Source organism: Spizellomyces punctatus, assembly GCF_000182565.1.
Source record: "Spizellomyces punctatus DAOM BR117 chromosome Unknown supercont1.1, whole genome shotgun sequence".
Classification (NCBI taxonomy): domain Eukaryota; kingdom Fungi; phylum Chytridiomycota; class Chytridiomycetes; order Spizellomycetales; family Spizellomycetaceae; genus Spizellomyces; species Spizellomyces punctatus.
Window position 1 is genome coordinate 1,040,826 of NW_015971537.1, and position 20,726 is coordinate 1,061,551.

Here is a 20,726-nt window from a genome sequence, read left to right on the forward strand (position 1 = left end):
ACGAGGGGAGGGTGACCCCCCTCTAGCTGCAGAGCATCCCGCGGTTTTGCACGTGGTGGAAGCCCCTTGTGACCCTTGACCCTCAATAACAACATATGACGTTACTCGTCGATAACAGTGTCGGGGCACGGCCGGCTCTATGGTTTCGATATTAATGAGAATAACAAATTGCGTTCGTAACAAAGTTGGGCAGACACCGTGGAAGGTTTAATACAAACATAACAACAAATAACAAATGATTTCATCGTTATCCCCTTTAGGAAATTATCCTGTTGACTACCCAGAGGGGCCTATCTCCCTGCCGAATAGGTCATCCCCAAATTCTCCGGAGGTACGTCTCACTTCTCGGCAAGGAGGCGATGTTTGGTACAGTGACGTGATTGGGCCAGCGTTAGGGGTTGAAAATGAACTGGAAAATCTTTCATATCGTAAATATGCCGTACAATTATCTACATCTATACCCGCCATGATGGCGAAAAGTAGAGCCACCTCAGCACCAAGCCCTACGGGTAGCCCTAAGCATCCTTTTCAGCTCTCCAGTCTATCTTATGTTTTGGCTCCACCTTTGGCATCATACTCTCGACAATCCAGTCGACATCACTTATCCTCCATTGCCATCTCAGCTTCCATTCCCCTGCGGCATCCAACTCGAAAACTTCGTCCCATGGTGTAAAATGCGGGCTGATGAACTGTAATTCGACCCGTCGTCTCCTATCCCTAATTAATGGCATATCACTCTTCACATCTGTCACCACAAACTCCACGTCCAAATCTACTCTGACATCCACCTTGAAGAACACTCCATCGTCCATAGCTCGCTGCATAATTTCCTTCTGTCGCGGATGTGAACTGAACGTTGAATCTTCCTCGGGTATGACCAGCTCGATCAAACTCCACCACTGTTGGGCGACGTACCCGGAAGTTGGTGCTGGGTATGGTCCATATGTAAAGTGCAGTCCAGTTACAGTTATCTTTGGCTTCCCATTCAACAAGAATTCCACCCGCTTCCCTTGACTTAATAATGTCCTATACCCTGCTGCGAATCGATCCGCTACGGCCTTTACCATCACGGTTCTCAAAGACTCTTCGTCGCCTGCTCGGTCAGGAGCAGATAATGCCTTGAAAAGCTCCTCCGTTACGATGGAAACATCTTCACAAAATTGGTCTGGGAAGTCGTACGTGGGATGATTAAGATGTTTCCGCGCACGGGCAGTTCCAACAGTCAGAAAGTGCTTGTCTCTCAGAGCTGACCAAAATGTGGGACGAGCACGTCTGGAAGGAGAAATGCTGAGAAGCCAGGGATATTCAGCGATTTCGGCCGCGAGAGAGGATGCTTTTTTATCAAAAAGAACAGGTAGAGGGAAGGAGGATGACTTCGCTTTTACAGAAGGGCCTATAGAGGAGACTTTTCGATTCCCAAGGTCGGACTGGCGCGGCGTGCTGGGTATAGTTGAGGTGGGAGGTAGGGGAGAAGACTGCTTGCTCTGATGCTGTTGTGTGGAATTATCAGAGGGCTCGGCCAATGCCGTTGCTTGTGAAGATGACCACCTTCGCAGCGCACATCTTGAAGCAGAACTCTGATGTTGACGCACAAGATGGCGATGACACACCAAAGTTCTTCCCCACAATGACGTTCGTGAACTCGCCATTTGCTCGTTGTAAGAACAGCCAAACTCAATCTGGAGCAAGCATGCAAGCGATCTGAGGGTGAAGATTGCCATAGCAACAAAGTAGCACGTGATGAACCTGCACTCGTTCCACAAGCTGTGGTTCTGTTTCCACTACCTACAGTTGAAAGTCCTACATAATTTCTGCGTAAAGCCCTTTCACTCCACATGAATTTTCCAATCTCGTCCCACCCAAGCCTTCGGGTCCTTTACCACTATCTTATAAACATCTCCGTCTACCTTCTCCCCGGTAAACTCTAGCTGTCTACCATCCAATTCCACTTTCTTGGGTAAGGCTGACAGTCCAGTAATAATCAATCTCTCCACACGCGCACTGAGTGCATCTACATCGGCATCGGACAGTTTGGCATCATTGCCAAGTCGAACCCCACGCGCTGATAAAGTTCCGCTGGAGTACGAGAGCTCGCTCAATACATACTTGCCCTCTCTGAAACGGAAACTGTGTCCATCGTCAGCATATATAGTGCCAGTTGCCTCGCCCTATACGGTTTATTGAAAGTCAAGTCAGACTTGGCCTAAAGAATTGTGAGCGAGTGATGTTCTCAGCGTACCTTGTGGTCAAGCGCAACCAGTAGCGTGTAGGGATCGTGCAACATGAGGTTAGACGCACGCCGGATTCGCTCGCGTCTGGGAAGTATGGTTCCTCCTCGCAAAAGCACAGGAATTTTTTCCAGTGGTGTCTTGACATTCAGAACTCCGGCGGCTGATGGGGCAACTTTTCCCAACGATGTGTAATCATACCAAACCGCGAGCTTTGGCAGATATACGTCGACACTACTTTGGTCTTTCTGCACAACGGGTTTTATCAAAAGCCCTTTTCCCAGCATGAACTGGTCGCCCATTCCGAAAGTATTTTCATCCTCAGGAAATTCAGATACCATGGGCCTGAGACAGCACCTGTCAGCAAAGCGTCCGTTACAGCGAACCTAGAGGAGGCCACATACCGCATAATCGGAGATCCGTTCTGCGTCGATTGCCAGAATAACGTGTACAAATACGGCATAATCCTGTACCGTTGTCGGATGGCTTCACGGATCAGACTTGTATACGGCTCACCGAAAAGCCAAGGCTCACGGCGCTTCGTATCAATGTGTGCATGCGCGCGGAAGAAAGGTTGGAATGCTGCAACCTGGTACCAGCGGAGAAGCAAGTCAGGTTCAGGGTTTCCAAAGAAGCCACCGACATCAGCTAAAGTTTCCGTCCTAGTCAGTATTCATAGTCATCGCAGAGCGCCGTGGCATCACCGCACCATACCTCCGCTAAAGACTACTCCCGCCACACCAATGGAAAGTATCATCGGCACAGAGGCAGCCAGATGGCCCCACTCCGCTGTATTGTCACCAGTCCAGATTGCGCCATATCTCTGGGTTCCGGCAAAGAAGGCCCGAGATAAAACAAAAGGACGATCTTCATTTTTCGACCGCAGTAAATGCCCCTCATATGTTGACCGATGTAGCAGAGTACCGTAAACATTGTGCACATCACGATGTTCTATCCCCCCATGATGCAATGCGTCCTTTGGCATGGTAGTTTCCGGACCTGTAAAGACGGAGGGTTCATTCATGTCATTCCAGGTGTAGAGACTGGGAGTAGAGCCCTTGTACTCTGAAAACTGAAACTTTTCCGCCCAGTACTGTCGGGCAGCTGGGTCGGTGTAATCAATCCAACTGGAACTGCCTGAAAAGGAAATGTCACTCAGGCTGTAAAACGATATCTACTTTAGTGAAAAACCAACCTGGCCAGCACCATCCGTCGAATTCGTTTCCATCCTTGTCCTTGATGAACAGGCCCTTTTCTCTGGCTTCTTTGGTAACGTAGTAGCCATCATCGCGCTTGATATGAGGGTCGATGATGGTGACCATCTTCCGGCCTGTGCCAGCTAGATTGTTTTGCATGGTTTCCGGATTCGGGAATTTTGTTTTGTCCCACGTGAAGTACTTTTTGCCATCGGTGTGTTCGATATCCAACCACAGAACATCATACGGGATGTCATGCTTTTCAAATCCTGCGTTGACATCTGCAACATCCTGCTCATCCATGTAGTTCCATCGGCATTGGTGATAAGCCGTGGCAAAATGCTGTGGCATCGCTGGGCGCCCAGTAATGGCAGTGAAGGAGTCAAAGATATCATTTGGTGTCGATCCCACGAACACAAAGACGTCCAAGACCCCGGACTCGGCCATCCAATGTGTGGAAGTGGTAGTAGCACTTGTCTCTTTGGACGTTGCAAATGGAATATAACTAGCGAGCTTTGACTTTAATGTAACTGTTAGAAGTTACAAAGCTGTAGGTTCCCAGTTACAAGAGCTCACCAAAGTGCCTGTTCCCTTCGACTTTTCGACGTCGATCCACATTTCAGCGGAATTTAACCAGAAGACGCCAGAAGAAACGCCTTTCTTGTGGGACATCATAAATGGGATAGATCCATACAACGCCATGGGACTGTCCAAGATGTACTCAAAGACATCAAGGTTGTACAGGCGATATGGTTGATCGTATTCCCTGTTCTCCCCTCTGCAGAAAAATGCGGCGGATATGCAAGTAAGCCATGTATCGGTTGATGCGAGATGTTGCCGAATCCTTCTTACCGCGTTGTCTTCAAAGAAAATGTGGAGGCGTGTTGCGGAAGCCCATAAACATTACTGGATCCCGGGAACGACACGTCGAATCCGATGGATGCAGGACCTAAGGGTCAAATGAGTATGTTATACACATAGTCACAGATACACCGCCATCGTCATTACCAACCATTCGGCTTGGAGTCCGTTTTTCCGTTGAAAGTCTCTTCCCACAGATCTTTGTTGAGTGCCTCCTGCAATTTCGTAATCTCATCATCTTTATTTGCTCCTTCTTCAACTGGCACATTCCCATCCGCAGCGCTAGCTGCCTGGTTCTCCAATGCTGGTGTACTCTCCTTGCTTCGGGAATGTTCGTAGTACAAGTATCCCTTATCGTTGAACGACACTGCAGGCACCCCGTTCACAGACAATTCAAATCTAAATGGTCTGGCATGTAGGACCAACAGATTCTTCCCGGATACCCCAAAATGAACAGCTATTTCCTCTCCAGTCGAAGTACGATTCACTTTGGCAATAGGGACCGAAGCAGGCAGTGATGATGCAAGGGCGAGGTCACCAAGGAGTTCATAGCGCGGCTTTATGGGAGGAGCTTCCTTGATTCGCACTCGAGCAGTGTCGTGCTCCAGCAAAAACAATTCGAATATGAAAGGGGTCTTTTGTTTTTGGTCCAGCAAGTGTGCCGTGACAACACCTTTCCCTTCGTCTATTTTAAGGGAATCTGGGAGGAGTTCATACTGAGACCCAAAACTGGGAACTTTATCAACTAGATCCGCAAAAGCACTCTGCCTCACGCAGAAACCACTTTGCTGGCATGTCTTGAAATCCCCGTGTTTGACCATCACAATGTCTTTTGCAAAGAGAAGCACTACAAGGCAGATGATGTGCACAAGTCGACGCGTCATCCCCACCGCAACCCCACGAGGAAACATGGTGGAGCGACGGCTTCGTTGAAAGTGAGCGGCTACTGTATGCAGGTCCAAGTGATGGCAGTGAATGGGAGTGATAGCAAGGTCAAAAGAAGTTTGACGAAGGAAGGGCGAGGGCGATCGTCGAGCTTACGCCTGACGTGTTGTTTCATGGCAACAAAATGGTGACTACGCCACCATCCTCTTGGTCAATAAAAGAGCTCGTTCTTTCTTCTCCTCCCCGAGTTTGCGTGTTCAAAACTGTTGGAACACATGTCAGATTCCACTCGGCGATGACGATGAAGTCTGCTCCAGCCTGCCAACGCGATTCGTTTCATATTTGTGCTGTTGGCAGTCTGTGGTTGACTCTTTGGCAAGTGTGTCCACCCCACTACTAGAGTTGCAAGGCCTTTCGTCGTGGTTTTGCTAACGGGACAATGTGGGAATACTTACTACATCCACCCTATCGTGCGAGTCTCGCTATTTGGCTTGGCACTATCATTGGAGATGTCATATCTTGTCCGTGGAAGCAATAAAGCGGCCATCTCAGTCATGGCTACCTGTTGGTTATAGAAAACATTATTATTGTCGGAAACAGGCAAAAGCCCCATCGCTCTATGTACATTTGGACCATGCACCATACTTCACTTTCGAGTATAGCCAAGCACATCCGCTAAACCCTCCTGCTCTCTTGCCTTTATATACTCCTAGGGTGGGAATTAAGTCGCCGTGAACTGGAAGCGGGTGCTACACATCAACATACCTGCCACGCCTCTACCTCAGATTGGCTTTGCTGCTCTGACACATACATTGATAACACAGTGCCAACCAACCATACTGCTCCCAGTCCGATGACCCACGGAGTCATGATTTTGCCAATGTTGGTTGGAGTCTGTCCGTCGCCCCAGAAAGCCTGCGGCTGACCGGCAGCAGTAGTTGGCGCTCGGGTGTAGGACACGACGGGTGCAATACGGGTCGCGAGGATATAGTCGTATTCGGCACGTTTACGAGGATCGGACAATATGGCGTATGCATTTTGCACGAGAATGTAGGTCTGATTACATTGTGTCCGTTCTTCTAAAGGCTTGGAGATGGTACGGTCCGGGTGATATTCCATAGAAAGCTGCAGAAAACAAAAGCAGGGTTACCGCTTGTCCTGTAAATCCACTGAACCAAACTGTAATTGCAGATTCGACTTGCATCGTAATAAAATACGCAAATGGCAAACAAGCATGCGCGAACATGAGATGATGCATAGACTTCACTTCTTCCTATACCAATTGGCATTTTACCTTGTAATACTGTGATTTAATGTCTTTCAATGAAGCTCCCCGCGCAACATGCAAAACATCATATGGTGACTTTTGATGATCCCAACGAGTCGTGAGCATTTGAGATATGCGACGAATTCGATCCCTTCGGATGTCAACTGAACCGACACGGACACATTGTGATTGGGAGACTCGTCGACAAGTGCCGAGCAGAGGTTGCCATGAGATCATCCTTTTGCCTGTTGGTTTTGTTGTGTGCGGTGGTCCATTCAGTCATCGTTTACGACTCACGTGCCATCCGCTTAAATAATCTGCTTTTGTTCCAAGGGGGACTTCCCCGCGTTCTCCAGGAGGCGAGGAGAACGTTCATCGGGCAGGCGACCAATAATACGCTCCCCCTGGCTGGAACATCTGAAGACATGCGCAGCAATCAGCGTGGCCCCCATTTCGTCTATAAAAGGAGGGTGGTTTCTGCCCTCCCCCTACTTATCCACTCTTCCCCAAACGCAACTTCCGGCAGTTGCCATCGACCCATTCCCACTACGGCGTGCTGGCACCCGTTGGTTCTGGACTGCAGTTGTCGTCTACGCGTGTATGCTCTATCCTGAGGCACGATCAAAGCAATGTTCGGCCACGGTTCGCAGTGCTAGCATCGTCTCTAAGAATTTCAATGACAGGTATGCAACAATCTTGAAGTGCTATGGGAGTTTCGTGGGTAAACGTTGCTAATTCTCTCATGTCCTCTCAATGCTAGGCGCATAGCACCGCTGCAGAAGCCTCAACGTTTGCCAATCAGACTACTGCGTTACTGCGCACGTCGGTTCTGAGCGATGACATATGGCCGCCTACATATCAATGATATGTATGTAGGCTTCATACCTATGTCAGATCTAGCCAGCGTCTGCCACTTTGAGGTATACAGAAGCGTTGCAGTACTATGGGACCGAAACGTCATTTGCTAACAAATTCTCGCTTCCTCAAATACTAGAGCTATCTGACCAGAGCCGCATTTCCACACGGTCCGCGTACCGCAAGCTTGATTACAAGGCATAGGCGATACACATCCGTTAATCTTCCAGCGGCTAGTTGGAACGCAACACGGGCCCTTCGATTCCGTCTGGAATGTGAGCGATGAAGATCAAATGAAGTTCCCAAACATTTGGATAAGGCGTGGAAAATCAAGACAAGGCTCGAATGGGATGTCTACACAGGTGATGAACCAAGTGATTGGATGGTGTCCACATTCAGTTCAAGACCGGAAGAGATTGCGGAATAGATCGCAACGTTTGGATTTCAGCCATCAGTGTGACATGTCGATATACTGCAAAGTTCACATAAAGATAAGTGCTCCCTCTTTCCGGTGACCCTCATGTGGAATCCTAGGAACATCCGCCGCGATGTCCGTACTTCTCTGGAATGCAGACTGTGTGCCGACTTTGAAATAGAAAGGTATGCCTATATGAACTGAGTACCCGGTGGACGCTGTATGTGAAACACAAAGGTACGTAAAGTATCGCTGAGAACGCTGGGCCCCTATGGATGTGGAATTGAAATGGGCCCAGGACAAAGGTAGTTAACGTAACGCTGAGAACGCCGGGAGACTGGATTTGTAATTGAAACGTAAGCGCGTTTGAGAGCCCCAGACCAAGGTACGTTGAAGAATGATGAGAACGCTGGAGACTGTGGAATTGGAATTGAAAAGTGAGCGCACGTAAAGTTTGAGACCCCCGGACAAAGGTACGTGGAAGAATGATGAGAACGCTGGACAACGTGGATTGGAATTTGAGGAATACAAGTTCACGTAATTTTTGATGCCCGGGGACACTTGTGTCGGTGTTGGAATAGAAACGTACGTCTGTATAGACCTGAGTACTCGGCAGACGCCGCTCTGTGTGTGGAGTTCAAAGGTACGTTAAAGGAACGATGAGGATTGGATTTGCGGAGTACTTTAGTGCACATTAGTGAAGAACAACACGTGATATCCTGTCTGAAAGCTGCCATGTTCACGTGTAGTCACGTGGTGATCTTCTCTAATGTGCACTAACTGGACCAGTTCGCATGATTTTTGATGCCGGGGGACCACTTGTGTCGAGGTTCGGAATAGAACTCTGGAACAACTGGATTCGGAATTGAAATAGAATTGAAATACGCAACTGTTAGAGTAAGGTAGGTTTATATACAGCTGAGTGGCCCAGGACGCCGCGTGTCGAAAGTTGGAATCAAAGGGTACGGTTACATTAACCTGACGCCGAGACACATGATTTGGAACTGGAAACGTTGATATAATTTAAGTATCCCGGGGACGTCGGGCGTCAAACTGTGGGAAGGTTCGCTCAAAGTAAAAAGGAGTGGATCGCCCGTCGTGTGCCCCTAGCGCCCTGTTTGGGATGCATGAGACACGGCATTCACCATGAGGAAAATGGAGTCGGATCTCAGTAGAACGAGTTCAGGAGAGCGACTGGCCAAAAAGACCAGCTGGCACATGGCGAAAATCACATGTCACGGATAGACGGAGACTGCGATGCGTCATAGCATTTAAGCAGGGGCACTCTCGCCTTCCGTTTCCCAGTTGGATTTTCCCTTAAGACTGAGCATATGCTTGCGTTGAATGTGAATAACAGCACGAAAATTCAATTTATAAAACCATACGTAATAAATCATGATGTTAGAAGAAGGGTCCACCCGATCCCATGGCGCCTGCCTGCTGCTGCGCTCCAAACTGATTGAATCCGGGCTGCTGCTGCTGGAAACCCCCTTGCCCCGTTCCCATCGCCCCAAATGGTTGTTGTTGATTAAACCCTCCCTGCTGCATCCCCGCCATTCCTTGTTGACCAAGGGGATTTGCACCCATGTTTCCGGGGAACGCATTCTGTCCATACGCTCCACCCGCTTGTTGATTGCCAAATGCGTTACCAGCTGGAGACCCACCAAACGCGTTTTGTCCCGCCAGTTGGGCCAACGTCGGTTGAGTAGGCTTTGGTGTTTCCCACTGATACTTATTACCTTGTTGACCTCCGGTTTGGAATGGGTTCTTCGCCGCAGGTGCTCCAAATGCGCCGGTTGATGCTCTTCCACTGGCGAGGCTGTTGGCATCCAGATTGACAAGGTCCGATGCTGACTTGTTTGGTGTGCCGAAACCGCTGCCTGTATTTTGACTTGCCATTCCAAAGCCTCCACCAGTGTTGTGTTGTGAAATAGGCTGGAGAAGGCTGTATTAGCTGTTTGCCATGTGGCTGCAGGGGGATCGACTGAAATATAACTCACCTGACTGCTCGCTTGCCCCATACCTCCATACCCGCCCGTAGAGTGTGATGCTACACCACCAAAGCCGCCGGTCGAATGAGACGCGACCCCAATGCCTCCGAAACCGCCACCAGTGTTGTGCGCAGAAACTCCAGATCCAAAACCACCGCCCGTAGAGTGAGATCCGACTCCCTGACCTCCATATCCGCCTCCAGTCGAATGCGCAGCGATGCCCTGACGCGAAATACTTAATAATGAAGGACGTGCCTCGTGCAAACAGGGGCTATGCCGCTATACGCACCTGTAGATTGGATCCTCCCATTGCCGCAAAAGGATCACCACTGCTAGTCGCGTTGCCGCCAAATGGGCTAAACTGGCCGCCTGCTGCACTTGCCCCTTGGTTTTGAGCATTGCTAGTAGATAATGTGTCGTTCAATATAAATGTTTGACCAAATACAGCGTCATTTCACCTACGTGTTTGAGCGACTTGCTGCGAGACTTGCAAACGGGTCGATGGGACCGCTACGAGAAAACCCTTTAGCTTTCCGCAGTCGGTAGAAGCAATTTTTATTGTCCTTGTCATTGTAATTACCTTCCCCTAGCAAGGGCATTATTGTCTCCGGTAAGCTGTTGCTGAACCGGAGCTGAGTTGGGTGCAGCACCTCCGAATGGATTGCTGCCAAAAGGATTAGACTGTTGTTGCATAAACTGTTGTTGCGCGAGCTGCTGCTGTTGCTGCTGCTGGGCCAACTGCTGCTGCAATTGCAATTGCTGCTGCTGCTGCAAAAGATATTGTTGTTGGAATTGCTGTTGCTGCTGGGCGAAGGGATCGGTACCGCCAAATCCAGCAAATGGGTCGTAGCCGCCACTTTGCTGTTGCTGCGCATAAGGATTAGTCGGAGTAGTGTCTTCAAGACCCCCGAAAAAGTCGATGATGTCGTCCTTTTTCGCAGAGTCTCCCGTTGGCTGGTTCTGCATTGCTTGATCCCGTTCGCGCATTCGCCTCTCAATAGCTTCCTTTTCGCTCAGTTCAAGTGCTTTTTGCAGTTCTTCCTCCCTATATTTAGGATTAAAAACGTGACGAGACAATCGTTGCAAAGCGAGCACTTGACACCATACTCATTGTCCAACGCTTTTCGACGACTTTCATCTTGTTGGGCTGTACGTCTGCTCTCTTCAAGAGCTTTTTGCAATTCACGGTCCTCGTTATAATAGGAACCTCCCTGATTTATCCCTGCACTCGGAGCGCCAAACCCATCGCCTGCGGTCATTCTGCCACGCATATCCATTCTCGTCTGGCGTGCTTCTCGCAAACGGGACTCATCAGCTAACAGGGCTGTAATATCTTTACTTTTTTGTCGAACTGTCGAAAAGCGCAACCAAACATGAGTCATTTACTCGGAAAATGACCTATGAGACGCATACCATTGGCTCCTTGGTCTTTCCCGTCGTCGTCGATGTACTGAAATTCTTTCAATGTTTTTATAACATAAAGATTTTCCCGAGCATACGCAATGACTGCCTCAGAACCGGTGTGCAGCAGATAGTCCAATAGTGTCAGAGCCTATTACGGCAATAATGTTACATATATCATCCGCCTCCAGTAACCTTTAGCAAATGCGTACCTTGAATACATGTCTCCAGTTCTTTCCGTGGTCATTAAGTCGTTTGTCAATCATCTCCATAATTTCTAGAAAATCTCGACTGGGGTAAAAAGAGGGTCAAGGATACTCATTTATTATGGAATGATAGCAAATGGATGCACGTACTGGTTGAACGTGGCCTGAGATATCTCCGCCATCAACGACCCTGAAGGACCCCACTAGCATCCAATTGCAATTCAAGTCAGAGTCAATGGGACTTTAGCAGGAGAAGGGGACATGAGTGAGTTTACTAACCGGATCATTTGATGTTGCTTGCCTGATACACAAGGATGGGTTGGTTAGAACGCATCATAGACGGCGTTGTTATGAGATGTCTTACCGGACTTTGATCTGAATATCCGAATACCCTTTGGTATAGTTTTTTCTACAATGTCATACCAGCCCGTCAACGATACGTCACCCACACGAGTCCTTACGAATGTACCAGCGACTGCGAAACCATATCTGTTCACTTACGCTGAGCGAAGAAGGCTCTTTCCCAGTTGCTTTGACATGGTTTCAACGGGTATTCACGCACACAACCTTTGTCGGAGATGGAGTACGGTGTACGCGTTTTTGCACTGGTACCAGAGTCTGGAGCGATATGTCCTCCCCGTCGATCAAGAGGTCCGAAAGGTGTGCTTGTCTACACAGGAGAGGGTGGAAGTGACTTCCCGGTGTAATTCTTGTTCTGTGTGAGAAGGCGCGAGGTAAAAGACAAGTCGTTGCTAGATGAGATGCTTTCTAAAAAGTTGTTATCGGATGCAAGGGGGCTGAGCGAAGCGCTGGTGACGAATTTCCAATGGGATTTGGGGGGGCGTTTAGCCCATTAATTACCGGCGCGGTGGAATTGATCGGGCTTTCCAACTGGCCTTGCTTTTACCGCGTTTATTTTTTTATAACGGTTTTCAATCTCGACATCTACTCGTTTTTGTTGAGAGAATTCACGGCGCACTCTTTACGATTTGTACTGTGCGACAGGTAGTGATGCTGTCGTAGAACTCGAGACGAGGTCGGCCTCCAGGTTTGAATTGGTGGAGGGAGAGTCTGGATTCCTCGTCACCATGATTTTCGTATTCGTTGTCGATACGAGTGCGTCAATGAACCGGTTATTTTCGGAAAATCTCACTTTCCTGGAAAGTGCAAAGGCCGCCATTGAACACTTTTTCAAGGTCCGCAATTTGGTTCTGAACGGATGACAGCCGTTCAAGATCTCCAAGCTTTGCTGCACTGTCCAAAAGCTCATCTGTTACTCGCTCCTCCATCGTCCGCTGCCTTTATTAGTGGGAACATGCGTCTTCTAGCCGCAAAGACAATAGATACATGCTGGTTGCCTATGAAGAGCCTTATTATAAGGTACCTTGTCATCTTGCCAGCGTCTGAGGCTGTCCGTCAATAGTCCTGTTACTGCAGAGCAAATCATGATCCAAAATGATACTAAACGATCATCTTAGACCCTTCTTGATACCGATAACGATCAGATGTTGTTGCAGGAGCTGAAAATTCTGAAAGCTACCGACTTGTCTACAGCCGGAGCAGCTTTTGCGGGAACTTTTGACTATTTGGACAATTACCGCAGGAGAAATAGCTTTGATAACATTGGGCGTGTATGTAGTGCTGAGGACAATCGAATTAGAATCGTTACATGGACGCTCATGGTGGATCCCTGCCCCATGTTTTTAGGGTCGATATCCTGCGGACTTGGAGACGACCACAATGTTCTGGTTCACGGATGGTTCGGGCTTCATGGAACAGTCCGAGGATAGTTGGGTCGTATCGGACGATGTGAGGTTCACTTGCCGCGCTTGTAAAGATACCTTGCATGAAAGCTGAAATTCCAATTGTTTGATGTTTGTGAAAAGCTGAACATTCCGCGACTTCGAACACCTGGAAGCAAATTGTATGCTGAACCATATAGATGGGACCAACGCTTATACACATTGTGGTTGACCGATGAAGTCGGCCCGAATAAGGAACAAGTAAACAAGCTGAGCAATGATATGGGCGGTAAGCTACTGCGCTACAATCAGCACTATAAAATCTATACATATATACTTCACCTCCATGTAGGACAATGGTGGCAGATTCCTAACGTTAGGTACCTTCTCCAATGCATCGATAACTGCATGCGCCCAAATGGGCATCCGGGTGTCCATCCATACGCTCCTGTTTGCAACATTGAAGGAGTTATCGTGCGACTGGTCGAACATCCTGGTATGGGGTCTGCTCTCCCCGAACGATAGACGTTACCAGTTGTTATCACTAACATGGTTTGCTGCAGACACGTGCAAGTGGATATCAACTCCTGAGCAGCCAGGTCCACCGGAGGAAAAGTTGATTGTGTACTCGAACAAAGGGTCTACACATCACTTTCCAATCCCCGAGTCCTATTGGATTCCTGGCAGCGGAGCCGACGACGCATCGAAACTTTTCAATATCGTAAGTCGCTTGGCTTTCACCTAAACTACGGATTAGATCGTTGGACAGCCTCTTTCGATTTAGCCACCTCGGTCTGCGCAACCGAAAATATACTTTACAAAGCGTGACGACGTATATCCGATTCCCGAAGGGTTTCCAGTAGATCGATTTAGTATTGATCAGAAGAGCGCTATTGTGCGAGAATTGATGCAGCAGCCGGGGCAACCCAGCTGGACGGTAGGCGTGGAACTTAGCAGCCGACTAATCAGTGGGCATGGCACTGATAGCAAGTAGTTGTTTGTTCAAAATAGTGACAGCACCCCTGGGTTCGGCAAGCCATTTGGGACGCTGAAGTACAGTGGAAGCAGCAGAACAGTGAGCCTGTACATTATGCCATACGATTTTCCAAAACTATTCGGACTACTTTGTAAGAAAGAAGATATGGTGATAGAGTATGCGATTATTGACACTCGCGGTCATCCTTATCAGTGATGTTGAAGAGGCGACAAAATCCCAGTGGAATCATCAGTGACATTGTCAGTGACATTGGAGACTATATTCGTTCTGTTCCAATATACTACCGGGAGGTCAGTTGAAGGCAGGATCGTTCCTGGTGTGACGAAAGAGAGCTAATGCATTATCTACAGCCTCTCAAAAAGGCTTTCGCAACTATCAATTTGATGCATATCTGGCCAAAGGATGTTGTTCATGATTATCATGTCGGCATTGAGCACGTTTCCCATGAAGCAGTTCGTAAGGTAACAAATACTTCATGGTTTGTTTTGGATTACGTGCGTCCTTAACATTGACTGCGAAATCCAAAGGCTAAAACGGAAGCTCTAGCCGTACAACAAATTGTACAGCAACGCAGGTCCGCTTCTCGACTGGTAAGTAGAGCACGAATCTCCGTCGGTTGCGCGAGGGCCAGTGTATCGCCACTCAAACTGACCGATTCCTGCGCGTACGATCTATCAGCGATCCCATCCTCAACATGCAGAGTCTCAGAACGTCCAGATTCCCAACATTGTTGACATTCCCCGGGACCAACTTGCTACAAAACTCCAACAGATAAAGGCTTCTGTTATGAATGCTGTGCAAGGTCAGAGAGAACAGAAACGACCCTCGCAAGAGGATGAAGGTGAGTTTTCTTCACTTTGATAGTAGTGTGACCAGAGCTGAATGTCTCTTGCAGATCACCTTCACATGTTGCCAATTTCTGAGATGGGTAACTATGCTCCCCGTATGGCGAAACAGCAACGCCTACGCGACCCTTTCGAAGATGACGATGTTGCAAGACAGCGGGAGAGAAACATGTTCGGGAACCCCTATCGCATGGATAAGAAGATTTCCATCGACGAAGAAGATGAGGCGTCGCAGTTGGAAGTAAATATTTCAGATACCGCGACGGACGCTTCAAGTGAAGTATCAACGTCAAGACGCAAGCGAAAATGGAGGTCTGTATCCCCGTCCATACGTCCATACAACCGTCATCGAGTTCCTAGGTTGTCGCCCTCCCCAGCACCAGTGCTAGTGATGCCCCCAGTATTAAGCTGGAAAGAAATCAAAGAGGGCAAAGTGGACGTCACCTCAATGAAGAAGAAAGCTCAGGAGGAGTATATCCAGAAGCGTTCTGCGTTGCGAGACGCCTCACCTGTGGATATAAAAGAATCCCCCCGAGACCAAGTGAAGACAGAAACACCAAATAGAGTATCGGATTGGTTGGTTGGAGTACATATCGAGGCTATTGAAGATTCAGATGAGGAGGAACAAGCTTTGAGTGAAGACATGGATACTGATCCCAATACGCATATGCCACCGGATGGCGACGCCTTTGCGGGAAAGCAAGCAGGAGCTGCTCCAGTTGATCGCACCAATGAAATTAGACCTCCGGCTGCAGCTGGTGGCACAACAGGCCTGATCGCCCATCCAACCGGTGTGGCTAACCAAGCCAGGAAGGGTCCAAAAAGAAAGACTCCTTCCCCTGAACCGGATGGTGCATATGATGGGCAGGTACAGCAAAAATGGGGTAGATGGGATTCTTTTGTGGATGTGAGAAGAAGGATACACTCGTTGATATGGCGATTGCCACGAGGTATGGAGCTATCCCGCAAGTGCTATATTAGTTGCTCGGAATAATCAAGATACTCTGGAACCAGATTACAATCAAAATCGGGTCTTGAAAACCCTTGATGTTACTGCGGAAACAACTCATCTAACTACGGATGATAAACACAGGATACTGAAGCATGCCATACGCGCCGGTAATGCCTTCAGACGGCAACTTGTCGCATTCCACGCTCAATCTTTGCTGGATGGTGGGCGGTTTCCGGAACCATCCGGGGACATCTGGTGGAATGACCCTCCGACACACGAGGATGGGTTTGGTCAAAATGGACGAACCGGTTCTCATTATGCATCACCATGGCATATCCTAGAGCCAAACGGAAGTTAATTTTGTGGCAGTCGGCTGTACATTGATTACAAACTGATACCCAAAACCATGGTGACCGGTGTAGGAAGACGTCAAATGGGACAACCAACAATGACATGCACTACGTGAGTCGTAGCTTTCTACAACAACGTCTCTACATACGATGGGCAACGTGACTATTTACTATGTGGAGGACTACAACAATCTCTTGGCGCGAGTGACTGACGCCGGGCGACCTTAAACGGCAACCAGCGTCTGAGAGCCTTCCCAGGTATCACCTGGCCCAAGCTTGATCATCGCCGCAACGGAGCCGACCTTCCAAAATAATGTACGACGGTCAGCTATATCAGAGGAAGAAGATACTACTGCTCTTCAATATACCTCCACACAGATCATGTTATGATACTGTGACAAAAACATTAGTATAAGAATTTCTCCCTGGTTGGATTGTACTGTTCCTACCTCCTCGTCGCCAAAGTCGGCCATACTCTTTGCCTTGTCGACCCACGGGTTCCAAACAACTTGTAGAGGCGAGAACTGTTAAATCTTTTTCCCCGATTGATGCCTTCAGCATATTCTGACACTTACCCACGTCGGGAAAATTACTTTTATGAAGAACAATACCTGCACCAATGGCAGTTCCTTGCAATGTAATGGCATCATTCTTGACTCCTTCATATACTCTGTCAACTTCGCCAGCGATAGTCACGCGTTCACGCGTTTCCTGCGCCTGAGCACCATTGGCGACCTTATCGACGTACGGGTAACCATTCAATCCCACGACAGCTGCAGTGGCAATTTCTTGCACTTTGAAGTACGTGTGAAGTAGTGTCGTGAAATCCCAACTGGTGCTGGAAGGGTTTTTGATGGCAAGGCCCGTTCGCAGGGTGTTGGAGGTGAGCGTCACGGTGTACGTAAGCCGAAAGTCTAGTCCAGAAATTAGGTTGGAGTCGAAATCACGCGCAATGTGCTCCGACCAACTTACCATGAGGCCACAATTCGCGCAGGTTCGCAGGCACATTGTCCGGTTTCAGAGCTATCAGGAAAGTCGAAAAATATTAGCGGACCCAGTCGGAGCCAGTCGGACCCATGTGAGGGCCTGCTTACCCAGCTCCACGGTGGTTTCTGAGGCATTATCAGTGGTGATTCCTACCCAGTCCCATCTACGTGAATGTCATTTCAATAAAGAAAGTCCAATATTGACGTGATAAGAGAAGAGAGGAGCGCACATACCGCGAATTACGAGCGAACCCATGCTGAGGAAGCTTCGATGTAGGAATGGTACCAAAATGGGGGAACACTAGCGGACTGTGAATTTTGACATGTCAGCAACTCTTCACACATCTCAGTCATACAGAAGGATAGGCCATCGTCAAGACGCACATTCCACCACGAATTGCCTTTGTTCCGTTCAAAATGGCCTGCTTGCTACCAATCCCGTACAGTTAGTAGTGAAATTACGAACTACCATCATAGCACAGATGCAAGTCTCGTCCAGAGTCGATACCTCACAAAGATTCTTTCCAATCCATTGGGCTTCCAGCTGGTCAAAGTTGCTCCATAGTAATAGATTTCGGCAGTACTGTCGCCGTGCTTCACAACTACTTTGTCCGGATGCGTGGTGTCGACTATTCATGTAAAAATGAGAACGCTATCATCCAGGCGCCAAAGAACGCATGGAGGGCGTCTTTACATGTATATCCACTGTACCTGGCATAATGACCTTTCACAAGAAGAACAAGATGGTTATGATGGAGAAATGGGGGAAATGCTCCCGCCGTGCAATGTGTCATCATATAACAGTTGGACGCGTTTGCCAAATCCAGATCAAATTACTGTTCAGCGAACGGACATTTCACTCCTTGTCGCACTCACACCAACTGGGTCAAATCACAGCTCCCTGTTGTCCAGTAACGTCTGCCATCTGCGGTCTTGCCCAAAAGTCTATCGCTTTGCGGCTACAGACGGTCCCATTGGTGTGCGACAAAACGCGTAGATCGCGACGGTGCGTTGTCAGATCTGATCTAACATCGACAAGCGTCCGTCGACCAGAGTTGCTAAAGTACATGTTAGATGGTTCGCACGACTCCCGTCAAAACTCCTACTCGGAGCAAAGCTCCGGTAAAACGGACTCCCGCGACCAAGGGAAAATTGGCGAAAAAATCCAGTTCACGGACGGGTGAGTTGATTCACTCGGCTACCAGCGTTTGAAGTTTTCAACTCACTGGACCTTCTTTTCACCCTTTACAGCACCGCCACCTCCACCCAGACCCCATCGCTATCGTCCGGGAACCGTTGCCCTTCGTGAAATCAGGAAATATCAAAAATCTACCGAGTTGCTCCTTCGCAAGCTTCCCTTTGCTCGTCTTGTGAAAGAAGTTTCTGCTGACTTGTCGACCATGGAGTATTCGGGAGGTCAACCACCTCGTTGGCAGGCTACTGCTATTCTCGCTTTGCAGGAAGCCGCTGAGGCTTTCATGGTTCACTTATTTGAAGATGCGTAAGTTGAACAGGTGCTGCCTGGAACTTAATGCCCGGCTTGTACTGATACAGATTGATCGATCCAATATTGCGTTCATCTAGTAATTTGTGCGCAATTCACGCCAAGCGTGTTACAGTCATGCAGAAAGATATCCAACTGGCCAGGCGCATTCGTGGACCCTGGGGAGGTCTGGGTTGAAGAAGAATGGCTCTTTCGATATACCCCGTATAATCTATCGCAATCCTAATGTAAATAGAACTTGAAATGTTGAGATGTTAAATGTGCTTGCTCTGCGTGATAGTATGCATGCGATACGTGGTGAGGATGATTATCAATTGACCACATCGACATTAGTAGTACATGCGCTTCCACTATCGGCTCCCGCTACCCTCCAATTGCGCCTCCACGCCGCTCTCCGCAGAGCTACCCTTTAACCAGTCATCTAGTGTTGTGGGTGTACAATCGTCAAGGGTCATAGGCCCAAAAGCTCCGTCGCGAAAGAGTCCTATCATATATTTTGCGGCCCGCTGGATGTCCAGGTCCGTGCCATTCTTCTTGGGACCAAATTCCGCTAATTCCTCTTCATCGAATGCCAGCGCAAAGCCTTGTAAATCTACATGACCTGCATCGGGATGGCTTCCACGATTCGAAGCACCAGAAAGATTAAATTTGTTTCGACGCGCTATATGCGAGAGAACCTTTGCAATATCATCAGAGGGACCAGGAAGGCCAAGAATGGCCGGGTATCTGGTGAACAGCGTCCAAGAAGGACCAGGTTAACACAACATATACATCAAATGAATGCGGGTGCATTCTCACTTTTCTCTGTGTGTAGAGTTGTTTAGCCGAAACAGGAGATAGTCCGCAACGTTCTCCTCCTCCGTAAGTCGATCTTTCGTTGCACCTTCGGACAAGCAAACAGTGTAGGTAAGGGCATGGAACAAGTAGTAAGAATCATCAGCATACCGGTCAAGGCTATCTTTAATCCTTCTATTGGATGTGTAAAGTGTGGATCAAATATCCCCGGAGTGTCGACTAGGTAGATTGGGGGGTTGTCGTATATTTTGACCCTCGTCTGGATGGTTTGTGTTACACCTGCCTGTGGACCAACAGCGCTTACTTTCCCTATATTTATATCACCCATCAGCACCCTTAATGATATGCCCATTTTAGTGATGCCCACTGCTGACCTTTTTTTACCCCCACGCGTCGGAGTGCATTGATCAAGGAAGATTTGCCCACATTGGGCAGGCCAACAACAACCATTGATAGGAACGGATATCGATCGGGACTCTGCCTATATTTCTCTTGATCGACCATAACGTAAGAAATCATTCACTACAATTAAATAGATTCCTTCTTTGCGTCTCACCTAATGCCCACTCCAAAATCCGCTTGACATGCAGCCCCTTGTCCGCTTGCGTAAATACCACTTGGTCTCGGCCGTGTCGGCGAAAAGCGTCTACGATAGGCTATAAGGCCACATTCAGTTATCCCATCAGACCCGACGATCTACTCGACGGCCATTATCAGATCTACTACCTTTGTCATATTAGGATTAGCCAAATCCGCCTTATTGTAAACGATCAGTCTAGGTCGTCTGCCCAATATTTCATCAAACTTTGGGTTCTTGCTGGTCAGCGGTATTCGGGCATCTCGAACCTCTACTACGACGTCTATCTGGTGTATTCCATTTTGAAGCTGTCGAAGAGCACGACTCTGGTGTGTCGGATACCAGTAAATCTTTTGAGTATGGTTGAATTCGGTACGAAATTGCTGTTCTTGTTGTGAAAAGTCTTCGGATAAGAGCGGTGGTGAAGCAGTGGGTTTGGACGGTCGGCGCTTGGAAACAGTTGCTTTGGCCGAGCGCGAGCTATAGGTGCGTGTCGTTCGCCACCCGTATTGTGGTCTTTGGCATAGGGCTGGCAGCAGCTCTTTCATCAAATGTGGCCAATGAAGGCATAACCTTTTAGAAGAAGATAGCGGGGGACCAGTCATGGTTATTATACATTTGTGTGTTCCAATGAGCTTGCTGATCTTTGTTGGCGAGATGACTAAGGGTCCTC

General features: G+C 48.4%; 8 protein-coding genes across 9 annotated transcripts; 2 read left to right on the forward strand and 6 right to left on the reverse strand.

The window, feature by feature from the left end:
* Positions 1–187: 187 nt before the first annotated feature.
* SPPG_08838 (uncharacterized protein) lies at positions 188–1,670 on the reverse strand. The gene has a single exon (XM_016756978.1). It carries the CDS (start codon positions 1,647–1,649, stop codon positions 516–518), a length of 1,134 nt encoding a protein of 377 aa, XP_016612717.1. The 5' UTR covers positions 1,650–1,670; the 3' UTR covers positions 188–515.
* Positions 1,671–1,707: 37 nt separating this feature from the next.
* On the reverse strand, positions 1,708–5,336 carry SPPG_00393 (uncharacterized protein). Its single transcript, XM_016748721.1, has 8 exons — positions 4,437–5,336; positions 4,277–4,373; positions 4,001–4,202; positions 3,424–3,943; positions 2,943–3,365; positions 2,633–2,876; positions 2,240–2,573; positions 1,708–2,168 (listed from the first exon to the last, which is right to left on the reverse strand). The coding sequence occupies exons 1-8, from the start codon at positions 5,194–5,196 to the stop codon at positions 1,827–1,829; spliced, it is 2,922 nt and encodes a 973-aa protein (XP_016612718.1). The 5' UTR covers positions 5,197–5,336; the 3' UTR covers positions 1,708–1,826.
* A 397-nt stretch (positions 5,337–5,733) lies between these two features.
* Positions 5,734–6,689, reverse strand: SPPG_00394. Of its 2 annotated transcripts, none has more exons than XM_016748723.1 (3): positions 6,465–6,689; positions 5,936–6,295; positions 5,734–5,879 (listed from the first exon to the last, which is right to left on the reverse strand). In XM_016748723.1, the coding sequence occupies exons 1-3, from the start codon at positions 6,672–6,674 to the stop codon at positions 5,817–5,819; spliced, it is 633 nt and encodes a 210-aa protein (XP_016612720.1). In that variant the 5' UTR covers positions 6,675–6,689; the 3' UTR covers positions 5,734–5,816. The 2 variants fall into 2 exon arrangements, with proteins under 2 accessions (XP_016612720.1, XP_016612719.1); XM_016748722.1 differs by having other exon boundaries at positions 5,936–6,367.
* Positions 6,690–9,043: 2,354 nt separating this feature from the next.
* Positions 9,044–12,155, reverse strand: SPPG_00395 (uncharacterized protein). Its single transcript, XM_016748724.1, has 12 exons — positions 11,807–12,155; positions 11,670–11,714; positions 11,585–11,606; positions 11,456–11,508; positions 11,312–11,390; positions 11,112–11,250; positions 10,806–11,049; positions 10,279–10,743; positions 10,161–10,208; positions 9,988–10,099; positions 9,708–9,920; positions 9,044–9,642 (listed from the first exon to the last, which is right to left on the reverse strand). The coding sequence occupies exons 1-12, from the start codon at positions 11,842–11,844 to the stop codon at positions 9,109–9,111; spliced, it is 1,992 nt and encodes a 663-aa protein (XP_016612721.1). The 5' UTR covers positions 11,845–12,155; the 3' UTR covers positions 9,044–9,108.
* Positions 12,156–12,174: 19 nt separating this feature from the next.
* On the forward strand, positions 12,175–16,646 carry SPPG_00396 (uncharacterized protein). The gene is made up of 15 exons (XM_016748725.1): positions 12,175–12,501; positions 12,614–12,685; positions 12,784–12,936; positions 13,013–13,114; positions 13,192–13,336; positions 13,400–13,543; positions 13,611–13,768; positions 13,832–13,984; positions 14,042–14,174; positions 14,237–14,334; positions 14,395–14,505; positions 14,572–14,634; positions 14,723–14,885; positions 14,940–15,839; positions 15,904–16,646. The coding sequence occupies exons 1-15, from the start codon at positions 12,394–12,396 to the stop codon at positions 16,197–16,199; spliced, it is 2,799 nt and encodes a 932-aa protein (XP_016612722.1). The 5' UTR covers positions 12,175–12,393; the 3' UTR covers positions 16,200–16,646.
* Positions 16,151–17,955, reverse strand: SPPG_00397 (glucose-6-phosphate 1-epimerase). The gene is made up of 10 exons (XM_016748726.1): positions 17,889–17,955; positions 17,686–17,806; positions 17,562–17,606; positions 17,412–17,486; positions 17,286–17,341; positions 17,164–17,214; positions 16,767–17,105; positions 16,641–16,699; positions 16,560–16,583; positions 16,151–16,493 (listed from the first exon to the last, which is right to left on the reverse strand). The coding sequence occupies exons 1-10, from the start codon at positions 17,893–17,895 to the stop codon at positions 16,416–16,418; spliced, it is 855 nt and encodes a 284-aa protein (XP_016612723.1). The 5' UTR covers positions 17,896–17,955; the 3' UTR covers positions 16,151–16,415.
* On the forward strand, positions 17,947–18,944 carry SPPG_00398 (uncharacterized protein). Its single transcript, XM_016748727.1, has 4 exons — positions 17,947–18,183; positions 18,252–18,357; positions 18,429–18,678; positions 18,762–18,944. Exons 2-4 carry the CDS (start codon positions 18,252–18,254, stop codon positions 18,856–18,858), a joined length of 453 nt encoding a protein of 150 aa, XP_016612724.1. The 5' UTR covers positions 17,947–18,183; the 3' UTR covers positions 18,859–18,944.
* SPPG_00399 (uncharacterized protein) lies at positions 18,914–20,715 on the reverse strand. Its single transcript, XM_016748728.1, has 6 exons — positions 20,203–20,715; positions 20,033–20,132; positions 19,851–19,967; positions 19,627–19,785; positions 19,480–19,564; positions 18,914–19,407 (listed from the first exon to the last, which is right to left on the reverse strand). Exons 1-6 carry the CDS (start codon positions 20,656–20,658, stop codon positions 19,032–19,034), a joined length of 1,293 nt encoding a protein of 430 aa, XP_016612725.1. The 5' UTR covers positions 20,659–20,715; the 3' UTR covers positions 18,914–19,031.
* Positions 20,716–20,726: the final 11 nt, after the last annotated feature.

Excerpts from the sequence above, each read along its gene's own strand:
- SPPG_08838 (XM_016756978.1), bottom strand. The coding sequence starts at position 1,649 with ATGGCGAGTTCACGAACGTCATTGTGGGGAAGAACTTTGGTGTGTCAT.
- SPPG_00393 (XM_016748721.1), bottom strand. The coding sequence starts at position 5,196 with ATGTTTCCTCGTGGGGTTGCGGTGGGGATGACGCGTCGACTTGTGCAC. Across the intron at positions 3,366-3,423 it reads CGACGGATGGTGCTGGCCAG|GCAGTTCCAGTTGGATTGAT; the intron begins GTTGGTTTTTCA and ends TTTCCTTTTCAG. Across the intron at positions 2,877-2,942 it reads GGGAGTAGTCTTTAGCGGAG|CTGATGTCGGTGGCTTCTTT; the intron begins GTATGGTGCGGT and ends CGGAAACTTTAG.
- SPPG_00394 (XM_016748723.1), bottom strand. The coding sequence starts at position 6,674 with ATGATCTCATGGCAACCTCTGCTCGGCACTTGTCGACGAGTCTCCCAA. Across the intron at positions 6,296-6,464 it reads TTAAATCACAGTATTACAAG|CTTTCTATGGAATATCACCC; the intron begins GTAAAATGCCAA and ends TGTTTTCTGCAG. Across the intron at positions 5,880-5,935 it reads CTGAGGTAGAGGCGTGGCAG|GAGTATATAAAGGCAAGAGA; the intron begins GTATGTTGATGT and ends TTCCCACCCTAG.
- SPPG_00395 (XM_016748724.1), bottom strand. The coding sequence starts at position 11,844 with ATGTCAAAGCAACTGGGAAAGAGCCTTCTTCGCTCAGC. Across the intron at positions 11,050-11,111 it reads GAAAGACCAAGGAGCCAATG|TTCGACAAAAAAGTAAAGAT; the intron begins GTATGCGTCTCA and ends GCTTTTCGACAG. Across the intron at positions 10,100-10,160 it reads GCAGCAAGTCGCTCAAACAC|CAATGCTCAAAACCAAGGGG; the intron begins GTAGGTGAAATG and ends ATTATCTACTAG.
- SPPG_00396 (XM_016748725.1), top strand. The coding sequence starts at position 12,394 with ATGATTTTCGTATTCGTTGTCGATACGAGTGCGTCAATGAACCGGTTA. Across the intron at positions 12,502-12,613 it reads CCATTGAACACTTTTTCAAG|TGGGAACATGCGTCTTCTAG; the intron begins GTCCGCAATTTG and ends TGCCTTTATTAG. Across the intron at positions 13,337-13,399 it reads GCTGAGCAATGATATGGGCG|GACAATGGTGGCAGATTCCT; the intron begins GTAAGCTACTGC and ends ACCTCCATGTAG.
- SPPG_00397 (XM_016748726.1), bottom strand. Across the intron at positions 17,487-17,561 it reads AAGGCAATTCGTGGTGGAAT|TCCGCTAGTGTTCCCCCATT; the intron begins GTGCGTCTTGAC and ends CAAAATTCACAG. Across the intron at positions 16,494-16,559 it reads ATAACATGATCTGTGTGGAG|GTCGGCTCCGTTGCGGCGAT; the intron begins GTATATTGAAGA and ends TTATTTTGGAAG.
- SPPG_00398 (XM_016748727.1), top strand. The coding sequence starts at position 18,252 with ATGGTTCGCACGACTCCCGTCAAAACTCCTACTCGGAGCAAAGCTCCG. Across the intron at positions 18,358-18,428 it reads AAAATCCAGTTCACGGACGG|CACCGCCACCTCCACCCAGA; the intron begins GTGAGTTGATTC and ends CACCCTTTACAG. Across the intron at positions 18,679-18,761 it reads GTTCACTTATTTGAAGATGC|TAATTTGTGCGCAATTCACG; the intron begins GTAAGTTGAACA and ends GCGTTCATCTAG.
- SPPG_00399 (XM_016748728.1), bottom strand. The coding sequence starts at position 20,658 with ATGACTGGTCCCCCGCTATCTTCTTCTAAAAGGTTATGCCTTCATTGG. Across the intron at positions 19,786-19,850 it reads ACGCGTGGGGGTAAAAAAAG|GGAAAGTAAGCGCTGTTGGT; the intron begins GTCAGCAGTGGG and ends ATATAAATATAG. Across the intron at positions 19,408-19,479 it reads AACTCTACACACAGAGAAAA|ATACCCGGCCATTCTTGGCC; the intron begins GTGAGAATGCAC and ends GCTGTTCACCAG.